Genomic DNA, 22303 nt, shown 5'->3' with positions numbered 1-22303 from the left:
CCCCTTAATCATCCATTCCTCCGGTATATCAATTTTCAAAACAATATTTTCACTGCACTTTCTTTATTCTTCACTAATTTTCGATTTATGATTTTCCTTTCCTCGAGCATAACATTCTTGACCATCGTTATCAAAAATGATTCAATTTAAAAAAAAAAACAAAAAAGAAAAATAACCGTTTAGACTACTAATTGTTGAGCGTTTTACTACTAATTGTTGACACAATGAGAAACGTGTTATTCGCGCAAAAATAAAAACGGTTTTGCACTCTCGAGTAAAGTGCAATCTCTCGAAATGAAAATTTTCACCGTCAACAGGATTTTAATTAATTTACAGAAACCCCTTTTTCCCGTTCGCTTTGTTAGCTCATGTATCAAACCGGGAAATTTTGAAATTGTCCGCTCGTAAAGTCAGGGGATTTCCAGTATGTCATTCCACTATCAATAAACACATCTATATGACGTGAGCTCTATATCAGTACGTACATAATTCGGAATACAATTTATCTTGTAATTTCAAATAAAATAACCAACTGAAAATTAAATAAAAACTAAATACTAAAAATTAAAAATTAATAGTCGTTGTTTAAAGCGTTAAGCAATCTAACAAGAGATGGTACGATGACACCTCATTAGGCCTACGCAAACTCTCTTGGCAGTTGCTTGACACCTGTCATACTTCATTAGTATTCGTCGCCCTTCACACAGGGAGATTAATCCCTCTGTAATATGGAAATGTATTTTGAGTGGACAAAGAGGGAGAGAAGGGGGGGGTTAGCATGACCAATTCAGAGTAAGAGAGAGAGAGAGAGGATTCGAGTCGAAAACCCATCCGCAGAACCGTATGATTGGTTTACAGATTGCCGAGAGTGTCCATCCTTCTCTAGCCAACGTCAGCTGACCTCTGATCGTATTCAGATGAACCGGCTATTTAGCAAATCTGCCAAATCCCCCAGACCAATCATCTCCAGGTGCAAAATTTCAAGATTAAAATGATAAATCAATATCAAGCACTTTGGATATATTTTCAATTGATTAGTTATCCGGAGATTGTGTTTTAGACATTATGTTGCAAGCACAACAAGCTTTAATTTAATCAGCGACGAATTCCAACTAAAGTGCGGCGAAAAGCTTTTACGGAAATCTTTTTTAAATCCAAAACTAAAAATAGAGCCCCAAGGTGGACAACCATCTTTTTAACGACTATAATTCCTAAACGGTATCATAGGACAATTAATAATATATGCCCTGAAATTTTATCTCCTAACACTTTAAAAATAATGCTTTCAAAATTTTTTTTTACCGAAATCAGAGATTCTTTCTTAATCTTGAAAGAGCAAAAAAAAGCTTCTGATACAACAGCGAAAAGTTTCTCTAGACTAGCGAAAGTCTTACGACTTTCGCTATTCCAGAGAAACTTTTCTAATGATAATCAAAAAAACTAAAAATTTTGTTACAATGTATAATGTATAATGTATTGTTACAATGTACATTTTCTTATTCCAGTAAAAAATACCCGATATGAATTTTACAACAATTTCAAATAGAAATTCATGACAACACTCCTTCCTATAAACTTTAAGAAAACTAAAGACAATCTACTATACTAAACGCAACAACTATTCATTCAACTATCCAAAACTAAACCAAGTATTTACGCACGCGCGATATATGTATACATATAGGCATAGATTTTCAAACTTCCCTGTAAACTATACAAACTCTTAACTCTCCATCCATACCCTTTAGCTCTACATATCAATTTTCGAAATTTCACCCATAAACACCAAAGTTTCAAAACAAAGTATTCATAAACCAAGAAACCACAACCACTTTATAGTTTATAAATCCAAGAGAAATACTTTCGAACAGTAAAAATTCCATTCTATACACTGAACAAAAAATTTTAAACCCAAAAACAAATAGAATTGAATCAAAATTGAATCAACTGAATTCAAATCTACAGATTCTGATTTTTCCGTTATTTTAAACTGATTTAGAAGCAAAAAGTCTCACTGATTGTCAGGTGAAAGTATGATTTTTAACTGATTCAAATTTAAAAGTAGCAGACTTCGCACTTGATAATTAATTTTAAGAAAGTAACAAAAAGTAGCTTTGAAACTAAAAAAAAGTAGTTAAAAAAGTAGCTATCGAAAAATTAAAATTGACAACCGAAAAAACTTGTTTTAGACACTTCGCAAAACTGACAAAAATTCTATTCTGTATTTTATTTTCCTGACTTTTTCCCAATTTTCATAAAAAAAATTTACTTCTTTCTTATCCTGCTAATAACTTGAATTCCTGCAACGAATTTTATTATTCATGAAAGAATTACAATATTTATACAAAATAATTTAATCTTTAATTTCTTCTTACGAAGAATTTTAAAACAAATTTCAAATAATTGATTTCTTTCGACTAATTTTAATGCAAATTCTAATTTAAATAATTAAATTTCTGAAAATTTTTTGATTATATTCATGAAAAAAATTTAATTCTCACGAAGACTTTTACAAAAAAATTTTTTAATAATTGAATACTGTTTCGAAATTTTATGAAAAGAATTCTATTAAAATTTTGGACAATACAATTGAATGTCTGTGTGGAATTTTATTAAATTTTTTTGAAAAAAATTCAATTTCTAAAAAGCATTTTATTATTTTTGAAAATAATTCAATTCTTGCGAAATCCTTTATTAAAATATTTTAAAATAATGAAATTTCCAAGAAGAAATTTATTATTTTCAAAAAGGAATGAATTCTTGTGATGAATATTGTTATTTATAAAAATAATTCAATTTTGCAAAGAATTTTATTAAAACTCCGAAAAATAATTGAATTTCCAAGAATAATTTTGTTATTCATTTCTAATAATTTAATTATTTCGAAGAATTCTTATTTATGTAAATAATTGAATTCTTTGAAACGATTTTATTAGAATTTTTTTAAATAATTCAATTTCCAAGAAGAAATTTTTTACTTTTAAAAATAATTGAATTTTGGAAAGAATTTATTAAAATTCCTCAAAATAATTGAATTTTCGAGAATAATTTTCTTATTCATCTTTAATAATTGAATTCTTTTGAAGAATTTTTATTTATGTAAATAATTGAATTGTTGCAAACGATTTTTTAGAATTTTTTAAAATAATTGAATTTCTAACAAAAAAATTTATTAATTTTAAAAATAATTGAATTTCTTGTAATAAATATTCGTTATTTATGAAAATAATAATTGAAGTTTGCAAAGAATTTTATTAAAATGCCTCAAAATAATTGAATTTTCGGGAATAATTTTGTTATTTATCGACATAATTGAATTCATTCGAAGAATTATTTATGTAAATAATTGAATTTTTTCAAAGAATTAAAAAAATACATTGTTTTAAATAATTTATATTTTCGAGGAATTGAAATTAATTTTTTTTTAAATAATTACATTTTCTGAGCAATTCCTGTAAAATTTTATTAAAAATAATTGAAATCTTGCGATGAATTTTATTATGTATAAAAATAATTGAATAGTTGCTAAGAATTTTATTAAAACTTTCAAAAATAATAGAATTCCTGTGGAAATTTTATTATTTATGAAAATAATTGAATTTTATCAATTTTTTAAAGACAATTTAATTCTTTTGTGAAATTTTATAAAAATACTATAGATATTAAAAATAATTGAATTTCGAATATTTTTTAAAAATAATTGAATCGTTTTAAAAAATTTAATTATAATTTTTGAGAATAGTTTTTTAATTTCTAATATTATCAAATTTAAAGTAGTGGAAATTCTAAAAGAAACAGAAATAGTATCTTTTAGTGGCTGAAATCTAGATCTGATAATTGTTTTTAAAAATTCAAAATGGCGGATCCAACATGGCGGCCGATAAATATTTTAGGATCACTGATTACAAATATGAACTCAGATTTTAAAAATCCAAAATGGCGGGTCTAATATGGCAGACGAATTTTTAAAAAAGTGATTGTATTTGCTTTAATTTTGTTAGTCGGGGGTATTTAGGATAAATTTTAGGATAAAATAGTTGATTCCTCGAAACGGGTGCAAGTTATTTTTTCAGTTTAATATCCACAAAAAAAATTCCATACTTAATAAAAAAAGAATTTCCAAAAAAAACCACTACTTCTTCAATAAAAAAAAAAAAAAAAACCGAACAACTTGAATCCATACCCCCCTTGAGTTGCCACCATAATCCGTGGAAGCATAAAAAGATAAAATATTTCAAAAAATAAATCAGTCCTCATTCCTGAACGAAAAAGGGAGTAAAGGTTTGCGAGCGCAAGTAAAATTTCTCCTCCATGCCCCAGTGCGGTTGAATGTGGCTTCTGAAATCACACGGTATGAAATCACAATATCGTTCGGGGATAACAACTCGAAAACTTTTTCACTCCCCTTCAAATGGCGAACGGGGGGAGAGAGAGAGAGTTAAGAGGGAATGGATGAAGGTTACGAGTTACGAGACCAAAAAAAACGAAAAAAAAAAAAAAGAAGCTAGGAGGGATTTTGGAAGTTTGGGAGTGGTAGAAAGGGGGGATGGGGGTGAATATGCTTTGGGATGAGTACCCCCAAACCAACGCTAGGTGAAATATGTCGCGATTTACACGGGAGATTGGCGTCATTGGCGCCAGGGGACCAAGCCCATTGCATCTCTTCTTTCTCTCATTCTCTCTCCCTCTCATTTTCTCTTGTCCCTCTCTTTCCCTCGTTTTCTCCCTTTCTATCTTTCTCTCTCCTTTCTCCCCCCCCCCAATTTCCTGTTGATTTCTCTCTTCCTCTTTATCCCTCGCGGGCCAAAGTGTTGGGATCAAAAAAGCATTTGCAAAATCCGCCGCGCCTGTAGAGGTGACCAATGCAAAATCGAAACCACTGTCGACACGCAGTTGCTTCTACATTCAAAGCGATTGTACGTGCTCGATATTTAGATATCGGATTTTGGTTGGTGCTTCACACCCCGAACCAATTATTTTTAACACAAGTGGATTTTACGTTTTTTTTATTCTTCTCGTATTTTTTTTTTACAGAGGATTTTATCGGATTTAGTAACGGTATCTACAATGGAGTGCAAAGTGGCAAGATTTTATCGGATATTGTGGAAAAAAGACTCCTGTCGTTGCCACTCAAAAACTTTCTTCTCCCGTGACGATTATCGCCTGTTGGCGCTCTTGAATTTTTTTTTAAAATCACATTTTACTTTATTTTTACCCTTTAATCGCGTTTTCTAGAATTGTTATAATAGAAGCTTTTGATTTCGAATTTTTAGTCTAAATTTTGCTTGATGTATTGATTAGAACTGACTTTTGGGAGTAATTTAAGATTGACTGAAAAATCGAAATCTTCGAATTTATCTTGAAAATCAGGGCTCGAACCAGTAAAAGTATTTAAAAATACGGACTTTGCGGACCAAAAATTAAAAATTACTGACAAAAATATAACCAGTCCGAGTCAAATAAGAGAACATTTTGCTTAAAAATATAAATTATTTTCATAATTTTAATTCTATTATATTATTATCTACAGCTTTTAACTAAAATTCTTCTTTAAATCAATCATTTATAACTAATTTAAATTTTTTTAAAAATATTAATTCTACAGAATTATTAGTTAAATAAAAGTATGAAAAATTAGGATTTACAAAGATTTCAATTTGAAACCTTTACAAAATTCAATTTTTTCTAAGAATTCACGCTGTAATGATTTTAATATTCAATTATTAATTTATTATATAAAATTTTAACTGCAATTCTTTTTTAAATCAATTCTTAAAATTTAAAGAATTACAAATTTATTTTCAATTCTACGAGAATTCAATTATTTAAATAGAAAATAAAATAATTTATTAAATAATATTGAATTCTCTTAAAGAATTTTATCAATAAATTTTTAAATAATTGAATTCTTTTGGCGAATTTTAACAAAATTTTCATGAATATTTACATTTTTTGAGGAATTCGATTAAAATTGCATTAAAAATAATTGAAATTCTACAATTTTTATTATTCCTGAAAACAATTGAATATCTAAAAAACTTTATTATTTATGAAAATAATTGAATAATTGCAAAGAAATTTATAAAAAAAAATTTGTAATAAATTGAATTACTTTAAAATTTACGTTATTTATAAAAATAATTAATTGTTTGAGGAAAATTTTATTAAAATCTTTAAAAAGAATTGAATTTCTGTACAAACTTTTGTTATATTTTTGAAAATAATTGAATTCTTTATAAGAATTTTTATAAACATTCTTTTAAATAATTAATTTTTCCGAAATATAATAAATATTAATAAAATTTTATTTTAAAAAAATTGAATTCTTGTGGAATTATACTTAATTATAGCCTAAAACATTAGCTGAAATTCATTTTTAAATCAATTTTTGATTTTAAAATTGTACGAGAGTTCAATTATTTAAATACAAATATAAATCATTAGTGAATAATTGAATGTTTCTTAGAATTGAATTCTGATAAAGAATTTTATCGACCAATTTTTAAATAATTGAATTCTTTTGACGAATTTTTATAAAATTTTTAAGAATAATTTTATTTTTAAAGGAATTTGATGAAAATTTGTATTAAAAATAATTGAATTCCTAAAAAGAATTTTATTATTAATCAAAATAATTGAAACCCTGTAAAAGATTTTCTTGTTTATGAAAATAATTGAATTTCTGTTTATTTATGAAAATAATTAAATGCTTGCGAAGAATTTTATTAAAATTTTTGAAAATAGTTGAATTTTTGAGAATAATTTTATTACTTAATAAAGATAATTGAAATTTTGACGAAGTTTGCTTTACATTTTTAAACATAATTGAATTCTTTCGACGAATTTTATTACTTTTGAAAATAATTGATATTTTTATAATCAATTATTTTTATAAATAATAAATTATTTATAAAAATAATTGAATTCCTGTAAAAAATTGATTATTTATAAAAATAATTAAACGTATTCTTAGAATTTTATTAAACTCTTTTTTAAATAATTGAATTTTTTTGGAAAATTTTTATTGAAATAGTAGATTATAAAAATAATTGAAAATACTTGAATAAATGCGAAGAAATTTATTAAAAATTTGTAAATACTTGAATTCTTTTGGAAAATTTTATTAAAATTTTTGAAAATAATTGAATTTTGAATAAGAATTTTATTATTTATAAATAAATGCAATTTTGACAAGATTCTTTTAAATTATAAAATATATTGTACAATTTACGAAATTTTCGTATTTTTTCAAACAAATTACGGATTTTACGGACCTTTTTTTAAAAAAACTGTCTTTTACGGACTTCAAGCAAATTTACGGATCTTTACATAGAAGGAGTTTACACCGTAAGCCTTAAATATAAGCCTCCGCGAGCATAAACGGATATGCCTCCATGAGGATATACTTGCGTCTGCGCAAAGTGTTTGCCTGCAGCTGTGTTGTGAAAGAGTTTGCCTTGACCACGTGTTCGCGCAGGCGCAAATATATGCTCCTGGAGGTATATCCGTTTATGCGCGCGGAGGCTTATATTTAAGGCTTACGGTGTAAACTCCTTCATAGTTACAATATTTTTATGATATTTATATCATAATGATGATTTTATCACTCTGTAATCTTAAATTTATTATAAAACGTGAAGGAATCGATCACTCCGAGTCGAAGAGTGATCGATTCCTTTACGTTTTATAATAAATATTCTCGTGAGTCATTGAATTTCAGTTGGTTTGAATTTGTTGTTTTAAATTTGTTATAAAATTTATTATTATTTAAAAATCTTAATTCTTATAAAAAAAATAATAATGATTAAATATTTATTTAAAAAGAAGTTACTGATGTTTCCGAATAATTTTATTTTTGAAGAAATTTGTAAATAAATGTAATGAAAAAGTAGTAATTTTTTAACTCGACTAATCGAATATGTTAAAATCAAGACATATTCCAGGGTGTGCGCAACAGGGCGGAAAAAAAGGGGTAGAAAATAATTAACTCGTTAAAGAAAAGTGGCGGAATCGTTTCGGGTTGAAACAAACGACAAACGCGACTCAATTAGGGTGGTTCAATCATTAATTTTAAACGTGTGAATTAAAAGCGACGCGAAAAGGTCGTGGTATGACTTACAAACGTCGACGGCGCTCAGTTGGGTTGAGTTGCAGAACGCGTACTGGTAACGCAATATTGGCGCACCCACATGGAATACCAATAGGGCAGGACGTCGTCCTCGACGGCATCAAAAAAAAAAAAAAAAGGGAGAAAAAAAGGGGGCGAGAGACGAGGCTCGATCTCAGAAACGAGAAATGCAAGGAAGAGATCTTTCTCGCCCTCTGCTCGTTTCTTGCTGGCGAAGAAATGTAAAACTCATGTCGAAACTTTCTAAGGTGGAGGACACTCAAGAGGGTTCAAGTACCCTTTTAATGGCGGGAAATAATCGAATGACCCCTCCATCGAAATCTCCTGGAATCTCTTGATTCGCAAGTTTCTAAACCTTCCACAGTTATTTTTCTTTTTTGAATTTAAATTATTAAAATTAGAATTTTGTCTTATTATTAATAACCGAATTTGCGATTATTATTGATTTTGCAGGGCTAAAACTAGGTCCGCAAATACATTAAAGGTCCTAAATTTTGCTTGAAATCCGTAAAAGTCAGTTTTTTTTAAAAAAGGTACGTAAAGTCCGTAATTTGTTTGAAAAAGTTCGTCAATTGTACGATATATTTTTTAATTTAAAAAAATCTTGTTAAAATTGCAATTATTTATAAACAATAAAATTCTTATTTAAAATTCAATTATTTTCAAAAATTTTAATAAAATTTTCCAAAACAATTCAATTATTTACAAAATTTTAATAAATTTCTTCACAATTATTCAATTATTTTCAGATGATTTTCATAATATACTATTTCAATAAAATCTTCCAAAAGAATTTTATTATTTAAAAAAGAGTTTAATAAAATTCTAAGAATACGTTTAATTATAATAATCAATTTTTAACAGGAATTCAATTATTTTCATAAACTATTGAAAATTATCAAAAATTCGAAAAACCGACTTTCTTAAAATTCAACATTTTATCTTCTTTTTCATAGCATTTAGCTTCAATATTTTTGTGCTTTTCAAAAATACTCTACTTCTTTAATAACCTCCACTCTTTAATAAAAAATCTAAAATTATCGAAAATTATCAAAAATTCAAAAATCCGAATTTTTGAAAATTCAACATTTTTCTTCCTTTTTATGGCATTTAGCTTCATTATTTTTGTGCTTTTTAAAATACTTTACTTATTTAATAATCTTCAACCTTTGATAAAAAATCTAAAATTATCGAAAATTATCAAAAATTCAAAAATCCGAATTTCTTAAAATCCAACATTTCTTCTTCTTTTCTATGGCATTTAGCTTTAATATTTTTGTGCTTTTCAAAAATACTTTATTTATTGAATAATCTTTACCCTTTGGTAAAAAATCGAAAATTACCGAAAATTATAAAAATTCGAAAATCCGAATTTCTTAAAATTCAACATTTTTTCTTTTTTTTATGGCATTTATCTTCAATATTTTTGTGCTTTTCAAAAATACTTTACTCATTTAATAATCTCCGCCCTTTGATAAAAAATCTAAAATTATCGAAAATTATCAAAAATTCAAAAATCCGAATTTTTTAAAATTCAACATTTTTTCTTCTTTTTTATGGCATTTAGCTTCATTATATTTGTGCTTTTCAAAAATACTTTACTTATTTGATAATCTTCAACCTTTGGTAAAAAATCGAAAATTATCGAAAATTATCAAAAATTCGAAAATCCGAATTTCTTAAAATTCAAAATTTTTCCTTCTTTTTTATAGCATTTACCTTCAATATTTTTGTGCTTTTTAAAAATACTTTACTTCCATAATAATCTCCAACCTTTGATAAAAAATCTAAAATTATCGGAAATTATCAAAAATTCAGAAATCCGAATTTCTTAAAATTCAACATTTTTCCTTCTTTTTTATGGCATTTAGCTTCAATATTTTTGTGCTTTTTAAAAATACTTTACGAATTTCTTAAAATTCAACATTTTTTCTTTTTTTTAATGGCATTTATCTTCAATATTTTTGTGCTTTTCAAAAATACTTTATTTCTATTATTGTATAATTTTTTAAATGATCAAAAATGAGAACGAAAAAGTATGAACACAAACTATATTTATTTAGTTTACTATGTCATTAGTAATTTTGAACTACAATTACATTCGCGAAATTAAAAAAAATGATCATTTTTGGATATTTAACAAATTTGAAAACAAGTAGTAGAAAGAACACAAGAAATTCACGGTTGAAAAAAATTGCCGGTCATTTCCCGGTTTTTCCGGTCATTTTTAATAACCTAAAGCATTCAGTGCTACCAAATAATGAACAAGAATTTCCCTAGGAATTTTCGAGAAGAATTTTATTATTTATAAAGATAATTGAAAAGTGCAAAGCCTTGATTGAACATAACGAGCAAATAAAAACTTTTGGAGTGGGGATAGCGTTAAACTGTTTCTATTCGCTGGTTTCCACCCCCCACCCCCTTACTCCACTATCGCTAAAGTGGGGATAGCGCCAAACTATCCAACGCCATTGATTCTAATTTTATTCCCCGTACAGAATTAATTCTTAAAAAATTTGAAAATCATTAATTTTCCTTTTTGAGAGATTTTCTTAGTTATTACTTCGTCAAATAGGATCGATACGAAGCTGTAAATTAGAGACGAAATGCGCCGAAGCTGAGAGCACTGAGATTCCTCTCAACTGGCTCAGAGACAGGGAAATTCCTCTTCTCTCACTCCTTTCCCCGCAAAACTTGGAGTGTAGAATCAAGTGTTTGAGATTATGACGAAGGCTTCGGTCACGTATTTCATTAAGCGTCACGGCCTCGTTGAGGAGGGGGGTAAGGGGGGAGGGGGAAGGAAGGAGAGACTGAAGGGGCAAGTCGCAGGGCATCCGCGAAATATGTTTGCTTTGCATTATATCCCTCACTATGATCCTGTTATAATTACGAATGTCCTTCTTGTTGTCATTTTCAAACAATCCCCATTTTAATCTTGAAAGCCTCTTTTCTCCGTACTATATATATTCTCTGACACATTTCACAAAGAGCAAGAAATGTCCAACTATAAACATTTTGTGGTGATAAATTAAGTTTGCAAAATTAGATGATAGGGCAGAAAGCACCAGTAATGGAGACTAGTTAATATTTACTGTAATTATTTATATTTAAGTTTAATTAAATATTTTACTTCGCCTTTTCTTCAAATAAAATTTAATGGATTCAGTTTTTTAAAGGATATCATAAATTGAGACAAAAAAATGTTGCGATGCGATGCAACACTTTTGATTCATTTTTTGTCTCAATTTGTGATATCCTTTGAAAATGATTTAAAAAACAAAAATTGTGGCAACCAAAGGAAAACTTGAAATATAAATAAAGATGAGAATAAGGAAAAACTAGAGTAAAAGTGCGAGGTAAAATCGATTGACTAGTAAAAAGCCTTGTCCTCTATAGAATAGGAAACACCCCATTTGAAATGCCAACGACAGATTGGAATTACCATATCAGGGAAAAAGGACTGGACTTCTTATTTCCCTTTCCCTTGAACAAACTACTTGGTTCTCACTCATCTCCCTCCTGCATTTGCCTTTCACCTCCTCCCCGAATCCAGAAACCACGGACTCATCCTGGATGCTCTCGGGCTTTCATCTCCTTTTCCATCTTGTCCTCATTGAATCCTCGTCCGCAAAGATTTCAATCTTATTTGGCCTGTGGTATCATCTCACTTTCTCTACACATGCGATTTACTATTTTTTTTCTCTCCCTCAAAGGGAAAAATATCGAGTTAAAATATTTATTTCCTCGCAAAGAGAAGAAAAAAACTTATTTCCTTTTTTCTAAATAAATACAGCATCTAATTTGTTTAACTTTGAAAAAAAAATCTTTTTTACTTCGTTTCTGTTTGTATTTCCCAACTCGTTCTATATAATTGATAATTTGATACACATCTCTTGATTTATCGTTATTTAAATTCTCTTTTTCCGTATCGAATCGAGTTTAATCACCCTTATAGAAAGAAATTGACTGACACATCAAACAATTTGCCTAGCTAACATTTTATCCCTCTGAGACGACGAATTGCCACACGGCTTGTTGAGTTGAAAATTCCAAGTCTCTCTATCTCTGTTTAACGCATGGGAATGGCAAGCCACTTGATTTGCACCCCCCGATATAGCTTCGTCGAAACTCGAGGATCGCTGCAACGCCCGAGCCGATAGTTAAACTCGATGAAACAACCCTTAACCACAGCTTCTCAATGGGGGTAGTCGAAGGGACGAAGGTAGAGTAAAGGAAACGGTTCTTTGATTCCAGAAAGACACGATACCTATGAATATATTAGGCACAAACAAAGCCAATCTTCCAGTTCTCACACTTCTATTTCCTTGAGGGGGTTGTTTCTTGAAAATTAATCTTGATGTCATGTACAGTTAACCCTTTAGATATTGCTAAACTTAAGATTAATTACTATACAATCTACACTGAGAAAAAAAATATACTATTAGCCCAATAGCGACAATGCTATTGAATTCAATTTTTTTGAAGCAATAATTTCTTCATTCAGGCTTCGCACTCAATAATTAATTTTTAAAAAGTGGAAAATAGTAGCTTTAAAAGTGAAAAAAGTAGCTATCGACAAATTAAGTTTGCCAATTGAAAAACACGTTTCAATTACAAAAATTGCCAAAAAAAAATTTGATTCTGTATTTCCCTAATTTCCATAAAAAATATTCCCTTCTTTTCTTTTTCTTTCAATTAATTTTTATTGGAAAGTTCTACAAGAATTCAATTATTTAAATATAAAAATAAATAATTGATAAAATAAATTATTAATTCTTAGAATTGAATTCTTATAAATAATGTTATCAAATTTATGTAAATAATTGATTTTTTTTAAAAACTTTTAATCGAATTTTAGTAAATTTTTTAAATAATTGAATTTCTGGGAAAAATTTTATTATTTATGAAAAGAATTGAATTTTTGTGACGAATTTAATTATTTATGAAAATAATGTAACGCTTATAAATAAATGTTATTAAAATTTTAGAAAATAATTAATTTCATTCACAGTATTTTATGTAAATATTTTAAATAATATATTTAAAAGAAGAATTTTGATATTTATAAAAATAATTGAATTCTTGAGAAGAATTAAACAAAGAATTTAACAATTTTTCAAATTTTTTAAAAAATTATTGAATTTCTCAGAAGAATTTTATTTAAATCTTTTTAAATAATTGAATTCTCGTAAAAAAATTTATTACTTGAAAAAATAATTGAATAATTGTAAAGAATTGAAGAAAGGATTTTATCAATTTTTTAAAAAGTTATCCAATTTTTGAGAAGAATTTTGATATATTTGAAAATAAATGAATTTTTGCGAAGAATTTTATTTAATTCTTTTTAAATAATTGAATTTTCGTAAAAAAAATTTCTTATTTGAAAAAATAATTGAATAATTGTGAAGAATTAAAGAAAGAATTAAAGAATTTATCAATTCTTTAAAAAATAATTTCTAAAAAGAAATTTATTATTTACGAAAATAATTGAATTCTTGGGAAGAATTTTATTTAATTCTTTTTAAATAATTGAATTCTCGTAAAAATTGTATTATTTGGAAAAATAATTGAATAATTGTAAAGAATTAAATAAAGGATTTTGCCAATGTTTTAAAAAATAATCCAATTTTTGAGAAGAATTTTATTTACTTCTTCTTAAATAATTGAATTCTTGTAAAAAAATTTATTATTTGGAAAAATAATTTAATAATTGTGAAGAATTAAAGAAAGAATTAAAGAATTTATCAATTCTTTAAAAAATAATTGAATTTCTAAGAAGAAATTTATTATTTACGAAAATAATTGAATTCTCGTGAAAAAAATTTATAATTTGGAAAAGTAATTGAATAATTGTGAACAATTAAAGAAAGAATTCAAGAATTTATCAATTTTTTAAAAAATAATTGAATTTCTGAAAAGAATTTTATTATTTCTGAAAATAATTGAATTCTTGCAAAGAATTTTATTTAATTCATTGTAAATAATTGAATTCTCGTAAAAAAATTAATTATTTTGGAAAATAATTGAATACTTGTGAAGAATTTTATTAAAATTTTTAAAAATAGGTCATTTAATTCTTGAGAAGCATTTTATTATTCATGCGAAAATAATTGTATTCTTGCCTGAAATTTTATTGAAATTTTTATAAATAATTGAACTTTTCTGAAAAATGTTATTGCTTATGAAAATAATTGAATTCTTGCAGTAGAATTTTATAAAAAGTTTTTAAATTAATTTTTTTTTTTATATTTATGAAATATTTTAAATAATTCAATTCCTGTAAAAATTTTATTACTTATAAAAAAATTAAATGTTTGCGAAGAATATTATCAGAAATCTTTTGTGGAATTTTATTAAAATTGAATAGATATTGAAAATCATTAATTTTCGAAAAGTATTTGAGAATAATTAAATCGTTAAGAATTTAATTTACAATTTTTAGAATTATTTTTTTATTTCAACTATTAGCGAATTTAAAGTGATGCAAATTTCCCAAAAAATAAAGAGAAAAAAGTAGCTTTTTGTGGCATAAATTAAAAAAAATATCCAAATAGTAGGAAATTGTTAAAAAAAATAGTAGTAAATAGTAGGTTTTAGTAGATGACTGCGAAGCCTAGGATTCGAACGATGTTGAATAAGCCGTTTATTGCATAAACAAAAATGTGATTTATTCGTTAGCATTTTTTTCTTAGTGTATTTACGTTTTTTTAAATAAAAAAAAATTTGCACAAAAATTTTTCCACAAAATTTAATGGAAAAAAACTAATTACTTTTTTACAGACGGAAATCTGCTCGAGCGCTCTTACAGATGTCATCCATGCCGTAATCAATGGAACAGACGGTTGCCTCTTCTGTTTAGGACACGCCGGTCTCGGTAAGTTTCGCAAAAATCGAAAAACTTGTATTAAATCTTTCAAAACCAAAATCATTAACTTCAAATAAATCTTTCCAAACAATCAATTAACTTTTGTACCAAATCTCTCAAAACAATCAAATTAAATAATTTTTCTTCTCCGAAAGCAATTTTTTCAAATAATAAGATAATCCACCGTCAAATAATAGAAATCGTATCTGCTTTATGGGAACAGAAGCGAAAGAAAATTGTGTCAACGCTGCTTTGCAATTCCTTACGATTCAATCGTCCAACTTCATTGAATCTAAAAGGTTTGATTTCAGTAGGAAGCTCTTAATGGCATGTCAGCAAAGCGAGGACGAAAGTCGGTTTGAAAAAGATTCTTTTCATGTATAAAGAGAATACGAAATCGAACGAGAGAGAGAAAAACCAATAAAAAGTAATAAAAAAAAATAAATAAAAAACAACTAGAAATAAAAAAATAGAGATAAAAATGGAAATATTGCCTAGAAAAGTAGAGCAAACGATAAGTTTTTCTCCAGATATTTTTCAATTGAAGCTCTCTTCATAATGAGGACGATCTTTAAGAATGCGAGATATAGATCTCTCTCTCTCTCTTTCTCGGCTATTTTCTAGAAAAAAAATATATCTGCCAGTGAGGGTGAAAAAGCCATTGTTTAAAATGATCCCTCTTTGCATAAAAATACGCATAAACTGACTTTTCACACTTAGTTTACATGAAACTTTTTCCGTCCACCCATAAACAGGGTTCTTTACACTAAAGTAAAAAATCTTCACATTTTTTATGTATTCAAAATTCGCTTTTAAGCAAAAATTCAGGATTGCCACAAAAATTTTATTTTTCCCTCATTTTCAAACAAAATGTCAACTTTTTCCCTGACCTTAAAAAATATTCTGATTTACTCTAAAAATAATTAAATTCTTGCAAAAAATTTTTAATTATTTGTTCAGAAAATCCAAAAGGATAAAGGAAAAAACCAAACAAATCACTTTTCAAATTGTCTCCTGAATTCTATGAATAAATAAATTACGGAACATTTTTCACAATACGAAATATGTTGGCATTTAAAAAAATAAATCCTAAAACAAAAAATGTACAAAGCGATGAAACAAAAAAAAAAAAGAAAAAAAAAGAATAAACAAATGGAGCGAGCTATGCGCATTTGCACGTCGTCCTCTCTGGATTATAAGCAACGAACGCGACTCGGAAAATTCATAAGCTCATTGCACTCATTGTCCTCTGTCTGTCAACGCGTGCTCCCAGGAACGGTGTCGCAACCCTGCCGCCCTCCCCCCTTCCACCCCTCGTAAAACGTGTAAATTCTCCAGTTCGTCCTATGAATTTCCGCAAATGTGTACGCGCGAACACGATTCCTCCCTATGGAAAAAAAGGCGAATGTGTGCGTGTCAGCTTGAAAACGCCAGATGATTGTGCCCGTAAATAATGCCCCCCTCCCACGCTTCCCGGAAATAGAAGATGGAGAAAAAAAAAGTGAATCGAAAAACTTTCGTGCATATCTTCTAAATCAATATGCCGTGTTGAAAAATAAAAAGGAACCCGAACTTAAAAATAAAGAATAAATACTATTTCTTTTCTAAACTTATTATTTAACAGAATTAAATTTCGTTTCTCCCTGACTTTTTCTGATTTCCACACTTTTTCCTGACTGATTTTGACTTTTTTCCTGACCCTGAAGAATATTTTGTTTCACTCGAAAAATTATTAGATACTCAAAAAAATTTCTATTGCATATATTTACAAATTTCTTCAAAAGTAAAATTATTCGAAAACATTAACAACTTCTTTTTTAAATAAATATTTAATTATTGTTATTTTTCCATAGAAATTAAAATTCTTCAAAACATTTAAATTCAAACCTTTTTGAAATTCGATAACTTATAAGAATTATTATAAAACATGAAGAAATTGATAACTCCGAGTCTTCGACTCGGTGTAATCGATTTCTTCATATTTTTACAATCATTAAAGGTAACCTTGTAAATTAATAATATTTATTAATTCTACACAGAATTATTAGTTAAAAGTAGGAAAAATTCTGATTTTCAAATATTTGAATTCGAAACCTTTTCAAAATTCAGTTATTTCTAAATATTCTCCCCTAATGCTTTTAATATTTAATTATTATCTAAAATTTGAATTGAAATTATTCATTTTTAAATTAATTTTTATTAGAAAATTCTACGAGAATTCAATTATTTAAATACAAAAATAAATAATTTATTCAATAATTGAATTTTTCTTGGTAGTTAATTTTTACACAGAATTTTATTAACACCTTTTTAAAATAATTAATTTCTTTTAAGCAATTTAATTAAAATTTTCCTGAATTTTTATTCTTAAAGAATTTTATAAGAATTTTTGAAAATAATTGAAAACTTTTTGAAGAATTTGATTAAAATTTTTTAAATAATTTAATTCCTGAGAAGAATTTAAATAATAATTTATGAAAATAATTGAATTGATGCGAAGAATTTTTATTCAATTTCGTTTAAATAATTGAAATTTTGACAAGAATATTATTAAAATTTCTGACAATAATTTAATTCTTAAGAATATTTTCGCTCTCCATTTATAAAAAAGACAATTTAATTCTTAACCGGAATTTTAAAAAAAAATTTGAAAATAATTTAATTTTCGGAAATTACTTTATTAGTTTTCAAAAGAATTAAATTCTTACGATGAATTTTGATATTTATCGAAGTAATTGAATTTTGAAAAAGAATTTTTTCAAAATTCCTTAAAATAATTGCTTTTATGTGGAAAACTTTGTTGTTTATCAAGATAATTGAATTCTTTTGCAGAATTACTTAAAAAATTTTGAAAATAATTAATTTCCTGTGACGAATGAAAAGTTATTTATGAAAATATTTGAATTATTCCAACGAATTTTATTATTTTATTAAATAAATGAATGTTTCTTAAAATTGAATTCTATCCTCAAGTTTTAAAAAAAATTTTTAATAATAATTGCATTTTTTTAAGGAATTTATTTAAAATTGTATTAAAAATATTAGAAATTCTGCAATGAAAATAATTAAATTCCTATAAATGAAATTTTATCATTTATGAAAATAATTAAATGTTTACGTAGAATTTTATCAAAAATTTTTTTCAGTAATATTAAAGTATTTGATAAATTTTATGAAAATAGTAAATATTTAATATCATTAAACTGCGAAAAGTTTTTAAAAATAATTGAAATTTTGCAAAGAAGTTTATTTCAATTTTCCGAAAATAATTGAATTTTTGGGCGAAAAATTTTGCTATATATAAAGATAATTGAATTATTGACGAGATATTGGTTCAAATTTTAAAAAATAATTGAATTCCTTCGAAAAATTTTATTACTTTTGAAAATAATTCAATTTTGAAAAAGAATTTTCTTAAAATTCTTTAAAATAATTGATTTTATGTGGAAAACTCTGTTGTTTATCAAGATAATTGAATTTTTTTGCAAAATTACTTAAAATTTTTTTGAAAATAATTAATTTTCTGTGACGAATGAAAAGTTATTTATGAAAATATTTGAATTATTGCAACGAATTTTATTATTTTATTGAATAATGGAATGGTTCTTAAATTTGAATTTATTTAAATCTTAAATTTATTGAAAATTGTATTAAAAATACTGGAAATTCTGCCATGAAAATAATTAAATTCCTAAATGAAATTTTATCATCTATAAAAATAATTGAATTTTTACGTAGAATAATTGTATCACACATTTTTTCAATAATTAAATCTTTTCATTAATTTTATGAAAATAAATATTGAAAATTATTGAAATGCGAAAATTTTTTGAAAATAATTGAAATTTTGCAAAGAAATTTATTTCAATTTTTTGAAAATAATTGAATTTTTGGCGAAAAATTTTGCTATTTATAAAGATAATTGAACTCTTGACGAGATATTTGTTCAAATTTTTAAAAATAATTGAATTTTTTCGAAGAATTTTATTACTTTTGAAAATAATTGAATTCTTGCTACAAATATTGTTATTTATGAAAATAATCGAATTTTGTAAAGAATTTTTTTTAAATTCCTAAAAATAATTGAATTTTTGTAAAGAATTTTGTTATTTATCAAGATAATAGCATTAAAACTTTTGAAATAATTAAATAATATTAAAAAATTCATTCTAGTCAGAATTAGAAAAAAATGTTGAAGGTTTTGTATTAGAATTCGTGGTAATTTCATAGTTTGAGGCAAACAAAAAAGAAAATACACAGAAAATTCAGAGTTTTCTTATGAATTCTACAGAATAAATTTTTTCCAGTACTTTTAATAAAATTCCCTGACTTTTCCCTAAATTCCCTGATTTCCCTGACCTGTGGTAACCCTGTTTAATAATTATATTAAACTAAAATTAAAAATCACTAAAATTACAAATCCAAACAAAATAACATCGTAATAGGTATAATTATATTAAACGTTTGATATGTTTTTTTTTCTCAATTTCATATTCTTTGAAAATTATTTAAAAAAACAAAAAATTAAAAGAAATTGATGAGATAAAGATAATTTTGAAATCGAGATTTTCATATAAAAATAATATTTGTCATGAATTCGATTTGAAAATAAAATCTTTGCGCACTAAGTAAGTGGGAGCGTGTTCCGATAGCATAATTTACTTTCCCTCCGGTTCATTTCTATTTCAGGGTTTCCTTCTTCTTGTACCTTTCTCGCTTCTCTTCGCTTTCCATCTTCCACTGGCTCTGACGACAACGTCCTTTGCCTCTCCCCCGTGTAATCATGCATTTGCATGCAAACTCGATATCACTACTTAAAATGTAAAACAACTCCGTGTCTCTCTGTGTATTCCTTCGTCCGCCCGCGCACAAACTAAGAAAGAAAAGGGGGCGATAAAGCCTCCCTTTCGAAACTTCCACTAAAAAACGAGAGACAGAGAAAGAGAGTGAAAAAAAACTGCAAACGCTCGCAAAAACCTCTAAATAAAATTTCTACCACTATTCTTCACCCCCCATTTCAAACATACGAAATCATAAAAAAAATTTACCTTCGAGAATGATTTTTTCAATTCAAAAAATATAATTATTTTATTTTTTAAATAAACATTCTCAAAATCTTTTTATTATGATTTTTAAAAATTACAAATTTGCAAATTTTTCAAAGTTTCTCATCCTGAACATCAGAGAACGCATCTATAGTTCTTGTCCAAACTTTGTTGATAGCCGGACAATTTCATATATAGCAACAGATGTTAACCAAATAATTTTGTCTCATTTGTAGCAAAAGCAAAATTTTATTTATTACCATTATTATTGCGAATAGGGAAAATGTCAAAGGTTAATTGAATATTGAAAACCTCGTGGTTGATTAGAGCAAGTGGCTTTGGAGTTTATTAACGGAAATAGGTGTATTGCGGGATGCGATTAAGGGAATATATATCGACAGGATTTAGCTTGGTGGCGGTGCATAAATCCGAGGGCGTTTATTGCTAATGTCTCTTTTGTTCGCGTGCAGTCGCGGGATAAATTATGCGATACAAAAGGGACGATCTTGCGCTCTCTCGCTCGCTGACACGTTTACAGGTATATACATAAAAGACGGACCGACAGTCCGCACTGTCGGATTTATCTCGTCCCGTTAAAGTCACCAAGCCAAAAAGAAGGGTTTTGCAAAACCAAAGAGGGTGGTGGAGAGGGGGAGAATTCGGTGCAGTAAGGGGCTTGTTCGCTGGGGTAATTAGCAACGCGCTTGCAAAGTACAAACGAGCGTATTGTCACGCTTGTGTGTGAGACACTCTCGTTTCCTTTTCAGATTTTCTATGTGACAAATCCCGTTGCTTTGAAAATCTACCTCTTTGACACACTATTCCTGATGTGGATGGTTTAAAAAAAAAAAAAGAAGAAGCCTTCACTACTATGACTGACAAAAAAAAAAATGGGCTCTACTTTCAAGATTACAAACCTTTGTTTGATTGCCGTCCTCCTTTTTCTCAAACTATAAAAACTTCAGTATTTAAAAACAAAACATTAAATTTTTATAGGTAGATGAGAAAAAGAATGAAATTTTTTAAACGAATAAAATCGAATTTGGCAAGAGGGGTGGCGATGTAAAAATGTTGAACATGAAATACACATCTGATGAAAACATGAAAAATCTATTCCCGTAGACATTTTGGCTTTTTGTAAATATAATGTCGGGAGGAGAGGCGACATTTAGAGGGAAAAGGGTAAATTTGCTACACGCATCGAAGAACAAACTACCCTTTCGATCGAGTCACTATTTATGCATGTAGCGATAATCGAAAACACATGTCAGGAACAAAACTGTCAACACAAAAAGAAATTGCATATTTTTCACACTAAATTAACGAAATTGGATCAGGGTGGCCACAAAAATTTATTTTTATTTTTCCCTGACTTTTCCCTGATTTCCAGATGGTTTCCTGATTGATTTTGACTTTTTCCCTGACCCTGAAGAATATTCTGATTCACTCCAAAAATTATTAGATACTCAAAAAAATATTCCTAATACATTTATTTGCGGATATACTTAATTGCAAAATTATTCGAAAACATCAATAACTTTTTTTTAAATAAATATTTAATCATTGTTATTATTCCATAGAAATTAAAAATTCTTCAAAAGATTCAAATTCAAACTTTTTGAAATTCAATAACTTATAAGAATATATTATTATAAAAAATGAAGAAATCGATCACTCCGAGTCTTCGACTCGGAGTAATCGATTTTTTCATTTTTTTATTGTAATTAAAGATAACCCAGTGAATTAATAATAAAATATAATTAATTCTACGAAGAATTATTAGTTAAAAGTACGAAAAACTCTGATTTTCAAAGATTTGAATTCGAAACCTTTTCAAAATTCAGTTATTTCTAAATATTCTCCCTTAATGCTTTTAATATTTAATTATTATCTAAAATTGTAACTGCAATTATTCATTTTTAAATCAATTTTTATTAGAAAATTCTAAGAGAATTCAATTATTTAAATAAAAAAATAAATAATTTATTCAATAATTGAATGTTTTTTAGAATTTAATTTTTACGAAGAATTTTATTAACAACTTTTGAAAATAATTAATTTCTTTTAAGGAATTTAATTAAAATTTTACTCAAATTTATCATATTAAACAATTTTATAACAATTTTTGAAAATAATTAAAAACTTTTTAAAGAATTTAAAAAAAAATTTTTTTTAAATAATTGAATTCCTGAGCAGAATTTAAATAATAATAAAATTTATGAAAATATTAATAAATATTTATTTTAAATATTTTAATATTCAATT

General features: G+C 26.5%; 1 protein-coding gene across 3 annotated transcripts in view; it reads left to right on the top strand.

Annotated features, from left to right (window-relative positions):
- The window catches only part of LOC122504292, a 616579-nt gene that overhangs the window by 574975 nt on the left and 19301 nt on the right, over positions 1 to 22303 (top strand). For all 3 annotated transcript variants that reach the window (XR_006301822.1, XM_043615335.1, XM_043615336.1), the window contains exon 8: positions 14909 to 15002. Coding sequence is in view for 2 of the 3 variants with exons in the window: in XM_043615335.1 (XP_043471270.1) it covers positions 14909 to 15002 (94 nt within the window). In the remaining variant the exon portion in view is untranslated. The remainder of the gene's footprint in view (positions 1 to 14908; positions 15003 to 22303) is intronic.

This window comes from Leptopilina heterotoma, unplaced genomic scaffold (assembly GCF_015476425.1).
Source record: "Leptopilina heterotoma isolate Lh14 unplaced genomic scaffold, ASM1547642v1 Lhet_287, whole genome shotgun sequence".
Lineage (NCBI taxonomy): Eukaryota > Metazoa > Arthropoda > Insecta > Hymenoptera > Figitidae > Leptopilina > Leptopilina heterotoma.
Note: the sequence above shows the minus strand (reverse complement) of the source record. Positions and strands in the feature narration are given on the sequence as shown.